This window comes from Callorhinus ursinus, unplaced genomic scaffold, assembly GCF_003265705.2.
Source record: "Callorhinus ursinus isolate GAN/ISIS: 27379988/994484 unplaced genomic scaffold, GSC_fseal_2.0 scaffold9, whole genome shotgun sequence".
Taxonomy (NCBI): Eukaryota; Metazoa; Chordata; class Mammalia; order Carnivora; family Otariidae; genus Callorhinus; species Callorhinus ursinus.
This window is the reverse complement of record NW_027397071.1, coordinates 41,058,355-41,071,195: the sequence shown is the minus strand read 5'-3', so window position 1 is coordinate 41,071,195 and position 12,841 is coordinate 41,058,355. Positions and strand designations below refer to the sequence as shown.

Genomic DNA, 12,841 nt, shown 5'->3' with positions numbered 1-12,841 from the left:
GATGAGGCCCTTCCTTCCACTATTGCAGCCTCCCCCGACCCAAGCCATTTCACATTGGGGGAGATGAAAAGATACAATTTTAAAAGATATTTGGATTTTCCTTATTAAAGTCTATTGGGTATTGTAACAGCTAAACTGTGAGTTTTCATTTGGCTAAAGTGATCAGAAATAAGTTTTAATATATAAAACTGACCAAAAGGTTTTGGCAGACTGAGATGCAAAAAAAAAATGAGTCACAGATTTAGATTTAAAATTAAAAAAAAAAATGCTTTCTATTGAGCCCTACAGAATCGTGTACTTTCAACACAGTTGATTTTAGTTATAAAAAAACAAAACCATCGAGCATGATGATCAACTCTACATATACAGAAAGATTATGTTCCTTCAACTATTACAAAATAGAAATCACCAAAAGGAGAAACAAAAACCAGGATGCCCTATGTATTATATGAAAAATCAAAGTTTAACATAATTGCTTCATTTTATGTTTTTAAATATACAATATATTCAACAACCCTTTAAATTTATGGATTTCTTTGTAAAGGCTATCTATAATAATCTGGCCATGTAATTCTTGGTCAAGAAATAAATCTTTATTCCCACCTATACACTAAATGTATAATACAGAATGTGAACTTTGTTGTGAGAGCATAATATAAATATATAATGGCATCAAGTTCTGACTGAAAATATTATGACCAATATTATTGTTGTGCACTGACAAAGAGATATTTTGTTTTTGTTTTAGACAAAATTGTATTCAATGACTATCAATGTTATGTGCCAAAAGACATGCATTTTAAAATGAAATACTCCTCTCTCCTTGACAAAGAAAAGGACTCTCAATTACCTATGAGGAAATGCATATGTAAAGGACATAATTTCTAAAAATATATTTATAAATAGAAGATATTATTGGACACAAAGTAGAAAGAATATTGGTCATAGAAGCCACTGGACTTAAATTTTAGTTCACTTGTTTACTAGCTGTTGGTCTTGCGCAAGCCATTTAATCTTTCTCTATATGGCAATTTATCAGAAAAACAAAATCAAAAACAAAAAGGAGGTAATGTGTAGAGATTACTGTAGGGCTAAAAACAATTTGCTCACATAATATCTTATTCTATTCTATTACTGTTCAAATACTATTTTCTCTGTTCCACAGATTTTTGAAGAATGAAGGTTATATAAGTTTAGTGATTTTTATAAGACACATAAAAAGAGACATAGTCAGATTTTCTGGCTATCTTGGTTATTTACTTCTGCATAAAAACCTTACCTCCCCAACTCCACCCCAGAATTCTATGTTTTGAAAGAGCAATGGTTTTGCTAGCTTTCATGGTTTGGTGCCCTGACTGGCATTAGCTGTTCCACATGGTGTCAGCTGGTGCTACAATCATCTGGTGGACACTTGGACCATAGTTTCAAAGATGGTTCTCCTAAAAGGAAGAGCTGATATAGACTGTTGACTGGGCATTCAGCATGGGCTCTGAAACAGAATGTCTACACATTGTTTCTCCATGTGGCCTGGGTTTATCATAACATGGTGGTTGATTTCTAAGAGGAAGATTCTCAAAAGCAAGAGTTCCAAAAGACCAAGAAGGAAGCTTCAAGATCTTTTATGTTCCAGCCTTGGAAGCCAAGCGGTACCATTTCCACCATATTTTATGATTACAGAGGACCAGCCCAGATTTAGTATGTAGGGGAACTACACAAGGGCATGAATAGTTGGAGACTGGGGTCACTGGACGGGGGCATCTTGTAGATTAGCTATTGCATTGATTATAAGGCCACTGCATCAGATTATTTTTATGTAATGTTATCTGTTCTAATGACTTCAAAATGTGGTTGGATAAATATAAAATGTGGAAAAATGACTCACTAAAATATTATTTGTCATCTTTGTCTATTCTACTCCTAGGGCATTCTAAGCATATGACATGCTTATAGATATCTAAAATAAAAATTATCTGTTTGCACCTCTAACTACCCTCCTACTGAACACTCCTTATATTTAAAATAGAGCGTAAGAACATAAATATCAATGTCAATTTGACCTGTGTCAAAATGCTAACTCCAACAATGACTAGCTGTATAGCTTTCATATAAATGGATGTTACAGACATTTAATATACTTGTTAGTAAAATAGAGTAATAATAAGTGGTTAGGAAGTAGCTACTCCTCTGTTGGTTGTGAGGATTAAATAATATAGTGCAATGAGAACGCTTAGTATGAGGGCTGAAAGGTAATAAGTTGTTAAATATATGGTAGCTACTTCTATTATATCCAAAGAACAATTAAATGTAGCAAATATAAATTTTAGTCTATAAACTTAGGGAGCAGGAAATGTAACTATTTTCTTTATAATGGAATTTAATTTCTATTTCAATGCTCCATTCTACAAAGGATGGCTTTATCTCAGTTAATGCAAGTAAATTTCAATAAATGTAGGCCTTGCCAACCTTTCACTAGGTCAAAGTCTAAGAGTATGAGGTGAACAAAGAAATATTAAATAACCTTAGGGAAACTGGAGAGCAGAGAAATCCATGTTGTGTTCTAAGTAAGATCCCCCAAAAATGTAAGATGCCGTTTTTCTCACTCCTACCTAGCATGTAATGCACCTGAGTTAAAAATTTTTAAGTGTTGCTAGTTGCCTCATGATCTTAGACTGATTTGGAAACAGGAAATGTTTGCCACATGCTAGAGAGGAGTAAGGAAGTAGCTGAGAGAACAAACCAGACCAGGAGAGATCTTCTATTTAGGTTCAGGGATTGCAACAATGCTCGCACCTGAGGGAGGGTATTTTTGCACATGACAATACAGTTATGTAACCAGAGGCTGGGAAGCCCTCCTCTACACACACCCTGCACCACTCCTTGAGGTTCCAGAACCAAAGATATAATACAGGGAAATAAAGTGGTAAGGTAAAGTACTAAATTGATAGAGATTACAATTCTCTTCCTCATTAGAATAAGATTTCAAAAAATAATTTTTATTTAATTATGAAAGGAATGTAACATTTTTTCAACTTTAATTTCTGCCTTAGACTTTATCAGATACATATGCATCAAAAAGAAATCACAGCCTACCACAAAATCAGTTTAAGAAGTCATCGTCATTGTTGGATAAACTAGCTTGTTGATATAATTGGAAATGTACTAAATTGAGCACTCTGAATGACTTCCATGTGTAACTTTATGAAAATTCATGTTAAATTTCAATCTAGGGTGTTTTGTTGGTTTTTAGATAATTGAGTCAATTCTCAGGAAATAAAATAAAATATAGCCATAGACTATCAGTCAGCATAAGCAGAGGATACTTATGCACAGGATATCAAAGTGCCTTAGAGTCTACAGAGATCTTCCTGGCAGTTGCTCAAAAGGCCATTTTCAAGTAAAAAGGGCAGCAATATTCACTTCTAATGAGTCTTCATTTGTCTTGCTATGGCATGGGACTTAAGATCTCAAAAAAATTGGACCACAGTGACTTAATATATCATTTTCTCTTGTTTTCCAAGTAGCATAGTGTTGCATTTATAGAAAGCTATGTCACACTTCATAAATCAACCTCTGAGACAGAGGATAAACAGTCACATAACAAAAAGCATGTGGACAAATGCTTGAGCTCACAAGTCACAGCTCACTGAGCAGCCTTCCCAAAAGCATCTACCTAAACTCCTGTCAGCTACTTGCCCAGAACTTACTGCATTTTGCATCTTTCCTTTCACTAAAATCACCCAGGCTGATGACATGTGATCAAAGCATCAGAAACAAATCAATGAATGCCTTACTTTCCAAGGTCTTTGTTCTTGTTTGGTGATTGGTCACGGTGGATCCAGCATCTAAAGAAAAGTGTAGCATGGCCAAACCATGTGTGTTTTCTGTTTCAGTGCTTGCTGAGCAGGATATAGCATGATTTTTTTTCAAGTCTATATGCAGTGCCTTTTGGTAGAATACCGTAAAAACAAAACAGCAACTGCACCTTTTGCAGTCACTTTATAATTAGTTCTTAGAAAATGGCAGAGTGAAATGTTCATCTACTCATGCAAATATATCACCATGTAAACTTCTGACTTAATATGGAGACAACTGGACTAACACACCTGGACCACAGTGGGAGAAAGTGATACTAGTCAAAGTATTCTTAGGAATTTCATCTGTTTAATTGCCCAACTGCTTGCTGTCTACTTTATCCATTAAAGCCTTTAGCATATCAATCATAGTTTGCTTTAAATTCCTGATGGTATGATTCCAATATCCCCACCATTTCTGGTTCTGATGCTTCCTTTATCTCTTCAAATTAGGCTGACTTTAGGTAATTTTTTTTTGATAGCCAGACATGATATACCAGGTAAAAGGATTGCTGAAAATAGGCCTTTAGCCATGTGATGATGAGGTGTTGAGGAGGGAAAGAATTCTACTGCCCTATGATTAGGTCTCAGTTCATTAGTGAGTATGCCTCTGGATAGTGAACTTCACAGTTTTTTTTTTTTTTTTTTAATCACCCCTTATGAGGGAAGGAATAGCTAGAGTGGGCTGGAGTTGGGTATTTCCCTTCCTCTGGGTCAGTCAGGATTGGATAGTACCCAAACTAGGCTCTGGTTAAGTAGCTTCCTACCCACCCCAAGGCAGGCCTTGTTTAGAGTGCCCCATATATTAACATGTGGTTCCTTTTCCCCTCCCACTGCCAGAAACAGAGGGAAATTTTTTCTGACATTTACTGTGGGAACCCAGTTCAGCTCCTGGTACCTCATTGAGCTCGTGGAGCTCACAAAATTGTGCCTCCCACCCCCACCGACTTTCCTTGGAGTGTTTAATACTTAAGAGTTGTCCAGGGGCACCTGGGTGGCTCAGTCGTTAAGCGTCTGCCTTCCGCTCAGATCATGATCCCAGGGTCCTTGGATCAAGCCCCACGTTCCCTCTCCCACTCCCCCTGCTTGTGTTCCCTCTCTCTGTGTCTCTGTCAAATAAATAAATAAAAACTTAAAAAAAAAATGTTGTCCATAATGAGCCTCCAGCAATTCATCAAGTACAGTATTGGGTTCCCAAGGTAGTTACTACTCTTGAGTCTCTGCTACATTAAGTCGTTAGTATCTGTAGTCTGTTAGCCTCTCCAGTCTTGGGTGCTATGGTTTGCCCTTTGTCCTCACCTCTACTATGAATCCTAGATGAGTTGTTAAATTTTTCAATCTGTTTAGCTTTTTACTTATTGCTAGGATGAAGTGGCAACTTCCAAGCTCCTTACATCCAGAATTAGAAATTATGAATTACTCAAAGGATTTTTAAGGCAGTGAAAATACTCCGTATATTATAATGATAGATACTGGTCATCATGCATTTGCCCAGTCTATGTAATATACAACAGCAAAATTGAATCTTTTGGTATATGACTGGCTTTGGTTGATTATATGTCAATGTAAATAAGAAAAGCAAGAGGTATATGATAAATCTCTGTACCTTCCTCAATGTGCTGTGAATTCTAAAACTACTGTTAAAAAAAAAAGTCTTTTTTTTTTTTTTAAAGATTTTATTTATTTATTTGAGAGAGAGAGCACATGAGAGGGGGTAGGGTCAGAGGGTGAAGCAGACTCCCCGCTGAGCAGGGAGCCCAATGCGGGACTCGATCCAGGGACTCCAGTATCATGACCTGAGCCGAAGGCAGTCGCTTAACCAACTGAGCCACCCAGGCACCCAAAAAAAAAAAAAAAAAAAAAAGTCTTAAATAGAAGGTTGGAATCATACAAAGTATGTAAAAGTGTGTTCTTTTTTTATTAGGATGAAATTTGTTTAAATTTGTTTATAAGAACAACAGAAGAAAATGTGGGAAAAACCAAATTCACAATTATGTGGAAATTACTAACTAACCAAAGGATCAAAAAAGATATCATTAAAGAAATTAGAAAATGCTTTAAAATGAATGAAAGCAAAAATAAAACTTGTAGGATATAGCTAAAGCTTAGAGAGAAATTAAAAGATATAATTGCCTATGATAGGCATCTCAATAAATTGATACCTACCTTAATAAACAAGGAAAAATAAGCCAATCCCAAAATTAGCAGAAGGAAGAAAATCTAGAGGGAAATAAATGAAATAGAGAACATAAAACAAAAGGGGGAGGCGGTCAATGAAACCAAAAGTTGATTCTTTTAAATATCAATGCAATTTAGAGACCTTTAGCTAGTCTACCTCCTCCTCTCCAAAAAGTAGACTCATGAGTAAAATCATGAAGGAAATAGGAGTATCACTTCTGTCATTACAAAAATAAAAGAATTACAAAATGCTATGGAAAACCACATGACTAAATTAGGTAACCTAAGTGAAACAAATTCTAGAAAAACACATGTCTAAAACTAAGAACAGATAATCTAAACAGATCTCTAACAAGGTATTAGATTACTAATTTTAAAACTTCTAAAGAAATTCTATCTCTAGATGGCTTCACTGATTTCCAAACATTTAAAAAAATTAATTCCAATCCTTCATAAACCCTGACACAAAACAGAATAGGAGGGAACTCTTCCCAGCCTATTCTATTAACCCATTACCCTTATTTAAAAACAAAAACAAAAACATCACAAGAGAAGAAACTACATATCAATACCTCTTATTAATATAGACATAAAAAAAATCCTTAACAAAATACCAGCAAATTGAATTCATCATATAAAAAAGATAATATACAATGACCAAGTGGAATTTATCCTAGAAATCTAGTTGGTTCAAAATATGAAAATCAATGAAATAGACCATATTAGCAAAATGAAGGATACAAAATGCTTTATTATTTAGATAGACTCAAGGAAAGTACTTGACCATCTTATACCTATTAGAATAGCTAAAACCAGAAAGACAATCATTAGCGTTGGCTAGATGTAGAGAAGTTGGAACCCTTATATATTGCTGTGGGATAGAAAATGTGATATCATTTTGTGAAAAAATCTGGCAGTTTCTAAATATGCTCAACATAGAGTTACCATTTGACCCAGAAATTTTACTTGTCAATATATAGCCACATGAAATGAAAACCTGTCCAAATGAAAGGCTTGTACATGAATGTTTTTTTTCTAAGATTTTACTTATTTGAGAGAGAGAGAGAGAATGAGTAGGGGAAGGGCTGAGGAAGAAGCAGACTCCCTACTGAGCAGAATGCGGGGCTTGATCCCAGGACTCTGGGATCATGACCTAAGCCAAAGGCAGACACTTAACTGACTGAGCCACCCAGGCACCCCTACATGAATGCTCTTAACAGCATTATTCCCAGTAGCCAAAAGTGGAAATAATCTAAGTATCTACCAACTAATGTTGGACAAACAAAGAGTGGTATATCCACACAATGGAATATTATTTCATGCATACACACACACACACACCAATGTGCTGATACATGAAATATGGGTAAATCTTGAGATCATGGTTACTGAAAGAAGCCAGACAGGAAGAACCACAATACTGTAGGATTCTATATATAAGAAATCTCTAAAATAGGCAAATCAATAGAAATGGACAGAATAATGGTTGCCTTTTGCTGTGGGATTAGTAGTAGTGAGTGGCTGCCTAGAAGCTCAGGGTTTTGTTTTATGTTTTGTGGTTTTTTTTTTTTTTTGGCTGTTGAAAATATTATAAAATTAGATTGCAAAGGTAGTTCCATAACCCTAGGAATATACTAAAAAGCAGTGAATTATACATTTTACATGAATGAATCTTATGTTATATGAAATGTATCTCAATAAAACTATAAAAAAGAAGAAGACAGACAATAGAGCAAATGAAACACATCAAGGAAAAAAGGTATGGTTGGGAAGAAGACCTTCCTGGGCAGCTAGCAATGGGTTTAGAGGTTAACAACAAAAAAGTGGCCAAGAGAAAATTATTCACAATTCTGGTACTAATTATGTGCCATTTTCTGTTAAAGAATGTAGGTAAGCTACATTTGTGGAATAGATGGTAAAAACAGTCTAATTAGAAATATTTCCATAGTTGATGATTCTGAATGTTAAGTCTGGACACATGACAATATAAACAAATTGTGTCAGAATTCTTAACACAAAGTAATAAAAAGTGTTAATAGAGACACATTTATTGTTGTTATTGAATATGCTAGCCTTTGTACCTGAACCACCACTGTGTGTTTTTATTGGCTTCTTGAAAACTTTAATATACATGTAAACTGTTTAGTAACTGTGCACAATTAACCATAAATTATAGATTCACTGGGTCATGAATCAGGACTCAACAAGTACAAAATATTGAGATCATACCATGCATATTTTAAGACCTTATGAAACATGAAGTCAACCACAAAAAGAATTTGGAAAATGCACAATTACCTGGAGGTTAAAGAACATCCTTCTAAAGAATGAATGGGTTAACCAGGAAATTAAAGAATAAAAAAAACACATGGAAGCAAATGAACATTAAAACATGACAGTTCAAAACCTTTGGGATTTAGCAAAGGCAGTCATAAGAGGGAAGTATATAGCAACCCAGGCCTTTCTCAAAAAACAAGAAATGTCTCAAATACACAATCTAGCCGTACACCTAAAGGAGCTAGAAAAAGAACAGCAAAAAAACCCTAAAATCAGAAGAAGGGAAATAATTAGGATTAGAGCAGAAATGATACAGAAATTTAAAAAACAAACAAACAGAACAGATAGACAAAACTAGGACATGGTTCTTTGAAAGAATAAAACTGATAAACCCCTATCCAGGCTTATGAAAAAGAAAAGAGAAAGGACCCAAATAAATAAAATCATGAATGAAAGAAAAGAGATCACAGCCAACACTGCAGAAATACAAACAATTCCTATTTTGCCAACAAACAGCGATCTGGAAGAAATGGATAAATTCCTAGAAATATACAATGAAAAATGAAACAGAGGTAATAGAAAATTTGAACAGACCCATAACCAGAAAAGAAATTGAATCAGTAATCAAAAATCTACCAACAACTTTTGGCTTTCGGCTCGGGGAGGCAAAGGTGCAACTTTCTTCGGTCGTCCCGAATCTGGGTTCATCCGACACCAGCCGCCTCCGCCATGCCGCCTAAGTTCGACCCCAACGAGATCAAAGTCGTGTACCTGAGGTGCACCGGTGGCGAAGTCGGTGCCACGTCTGCCCTGGCCCCGAAGATAGGCCCGCTGGGTCTGTCTCCAAAAAAGGTTGGTGATGACATCGCCAAGGCAACCGGTGATTGGAAGGGTCTAAGGATTACGGTGAAACTGACCATTCAGAACAGACAGGCCCAGATTGAAGTGGTACCTTCTGCCTCTGCCCTGATTATCAAAGCCCTCAAGGAACCACCAAGAGACAGAAAGAAGCAGAAAAACATTAAGCACAGTGGAAATATCACTTTTGATGAGATTGTCAATATTGCCCGACAGATGCGACACCGATCTTTAGCGAGAGAACTCTCTGGAACCATTAAAGAGATCCTGGGGACTGCCCAGTCTGTGGGCTGCAATGTAGATGGCCGCCACCCTCATGACATCATAGATGACATCAACAGTGGTGCGCTGGAATGCCCGGCTAGTTAACTACAAAGGAAAATGTTTCAATAAAGGATCATTTGACAACCAAAAAAAAAAAAAAAAAAAAAAAAATCTACCAACAAATAAGAATCCAGGGCCAGATGGCATTCCAGGGCAATTCTACCAGACATTTAAAGAAGAGTTAATACCTATTCTTCTCAAACTGTTCCAAAACATAGAAATTTAAGGAATACTTCCAAACTGATTCTAGGAGGCCAGCATTGCCTTGATTCCAAAACCAAAGATCCCACTAAGAAGAATTACAGGCCAATATCTCTGATGAACATAATGCAAAAATTCTCAACAAGATACTAGCAAATCAAATCCAACAGTACATTAAAAAAAATTATTTATTCACCTCAACCAAGTAGGATTTATTCCTGGGCTTCAGGGATGGTTCAATATTCACAAATCAATGTGATACACCACATTAATAAAAGAAAGGCAAAAACCATATCATATGGGCGCCTGGGTGGCTCAGTTGGTTAAGCGACTGCCTTCGGCTCAGGTCATGATCCTGGGGTCCCGGGATCAAGTCCCGCATCGGGCTCCCTGCTCAGCAGGGAGTCTGTTTCTCCCTCTGACCCTCCCCCCACCATGTGCTTTCTCTCTCTCATTCTCTCTCTCTCAAATAAATAAATAAAATCTATTAAAAAAAATTAAAAAAAAACCATATCATATGAATAGATGTGGAAAAAGCATTTGACAAAATACAGCATTCATTCTTGATAAAAACCCTCAACAAAGTATAGATTGAACATACCTCAACATCCTAAAGGCAATACATGAAAGACCCACAGCTAATATCATCCTCAATGGGAAAAAACTGAGAGCTTTTCCTCTACTGTCAGGAAGACAGGTGTGTCCACTCTTACCATTGTTATTTAACAAAGTACTAGAAATCTAGCTTCAGCTATCAGACAATAGAAAGAAAGAAAAGGCATCCAAATTGTCAAAGAAGAAATCAAACTTTCACTATTTGCAGATGACATGATACTCTATGTAGAAAACCCAAAAGATTCCACCAAAAAATTGCTAGAACTAATACATGAATTCAGCAAAGTTGCAGGATATAAAATCAGTGTACAGAAATCTGTTGCATTTCTATACACCAGTAATGAAGCAGCAGAAAAATAAATCAAGGAATCAATCCCATTTACAATTATGCCAAGAATTGTAAGATACCTAAACAAATAAGTAAAAGATCTGTACACTGAGAACTATAAAACACTGATGAAATTGAAGAGGACACAAAGAAATGGAAAATCTTCCATGCTCATGGACATTGTTAAAATGCCTATATTATCAAAAACCATCTACACATTTAATGCAATCCCTGTCAAAATACCACCAGCATTTTTCACAGAGCTAGAACAATCCTAAAATTCATATGGAACCACAAAAGATGCTGAAGAGCCAAAGCAGTCCTTAAAAAGAAAAGCAAAACTGGATGCATCAGGATTCTGGACTTTGAGCTATATTACAAAGTTGTGGTCACCAAGACAGTATGGTACTGGCACAAAAACACATCAATCAATGGCACAGAATAGAAAACTGAGAAGCGGACTCACAACTATATGGTCAACTAAACTTCAACAAAGCAGGAAAGGATATCCAATGGAAAAAAAGGCCATCTCTTCAACAAATGGTGTTGAGAAAATGGACAGCAACATGCAAAAGAATGCAAATGGACCACTTTCTCACACCATATACAAAAATAAATTTGAAATGGATTAAAGACCTAAACATGAGACAGGAAACTATCAAAATCCTAGAGGCGAAAACAGGCAGCAACCTCTTTGACCTTGGCCATGGCAACTTCTTACTAGGCAGGTCTTTGGAGGCAAAGAAAACAAAAACAAAAAATGAACTATTGAGAGTTCACCCAGATAAAAAGCTTCTGCTCAGCAAAGGAAACCATCAATAAAACTAGAAGGCAGTCTATGGAATGGGGGAAGATATTTGCAAAAGACATATCTGACAAAGGGATAGTATCCAAAATATTAGAGAACTTATCAATCTCAACAGCTAAAAAATAATCCAGTTAAGAAATGAGCAGAAAACATGAACAGACATAGACATTTTTCTAAAGAAGACATACAAATGGCTAACAGACACCTCCTACTAATTGCACTACTAGGTATTTACCCAAAAGATACAAAAATACAATTCGAAGGGGCACGTGCACCTTGATGTTTATAGCAGCATTATCAACAATAGTGGAACTATGGAAAGAGCCCAAATGTCCATTGACTGATGAATGGATAAAGAAGTGGGGTGTGTGTGTGTGTGTGTGTGTGTGTATATACACACTATATATACATATATATATATATTTTACTGTGCCATCAAGAAAATAGTGAAATCTTGACATTTGCAATGATGTGGTTGGAGCTAGAGTGTATTATGCTAAGTGGAATAAGTCAGGTAGAAAGAAATTCCATACGATTTCCCTCATGTGGAATTTTTTTTTAAGATTTATTTGAAAGAGAGAGTGTACATGAGCAGGGGGAGGGGCAAAGTGAGAGGGAAAGGTGAAGGAGAGCCACTACCGTGTGCAGAGCCCTTTGCAGGGCTTGATCTCAGGATCCTGAGATCATGACCTGAGCTGAAACCAAGAGTGGAAGGCTTCACCAAATGAGCCACCCAGGCACACCAATAGATGGAATTTAAGAAACAAAACAGATGAACATATGGGAAGGAAAAAAAGAGAGAGGGAAGCAAACCATAAGAGACTCTTAACTACAGAGAACAAACAGGGTTGATGGAGGGAGGTGGGTGAGGGATGAGCTAAATGGGTGATGGGTATTAAGAGGGGGCTCTCCTTTTGATGAGCACTGGCTGTTCTATGTAAGTGATGAATCACTAAATTCTACCCCTGGAATCAATTTTACCATATATGGTAACTAATTAGAATTTAAATAAAAACTGGAAAAAATAAATTCTCTCTATAAATAAATAAAAATAAATTACAGATTCAACTGCTTTTAGGAGTAAAATTCTCAAGTAGGTAGCCCTTAGGTGAAAATACAGTCAAAATTCAGGGTGGTTTTTTGTTTTTGTTTTTGTTTTTAAATAGACCAGATAAACTATAATCGGATAATGGTGATATACCAAGTTTCTGCATTTTCTGACTAAAGGTATTATACCAGTAAACCGTATATCACCCAGTACTGTGAAATAAAAACTCACCTTAGCTACTAAGAAAGTAATAAAGCTTTGATAGTTAAAATGAATTCTTGAATCTTGAGTGCATTCCTGAACGGATACAGGCGTTTCAATTACCTTCTTGCAAGATGGTGCAGAGAGAACAT

The 12,841-nt window shown here is 36.1% G+C and overlaps 1 protein-coding gene across 1 annotated transcript; it reads left to right on the top strand.

Moving 5' to 3' along the window:
• Positions 1 to 8,961: 8,961 nt before the first annotated feature.
• LOC112823971 (large ribosomal subunit protein uL11) lies at positions 8,962 to 9,595 on the top strand. The gene has a single exon (XM_025871846.2). It carries the CDS (start codon positions 9,036 to 9,038, stop codon positions 9,531 to 9,533), a length of 498 nt encoding a protein of 165 aa, XP_025727631.1. The 5' UTR covers positions 8,962 to 9,035; the 3' UTR covers positions 9,534 to 9,595.
• The last annotated feature ends 3,246 nt before the right edge of the window (positions 9,596 to 12,841 follow it).

Bases quoted from the DNA above. Each gene is read 5' to 3' on its own strand.
- LOC112823971 (XM_025871846.2), top strand. From the start codon at position 9,036: ATGCCGCCTAAGTTCGACCCCAACGAGATCAAAGTCGTGTACCTGAGG.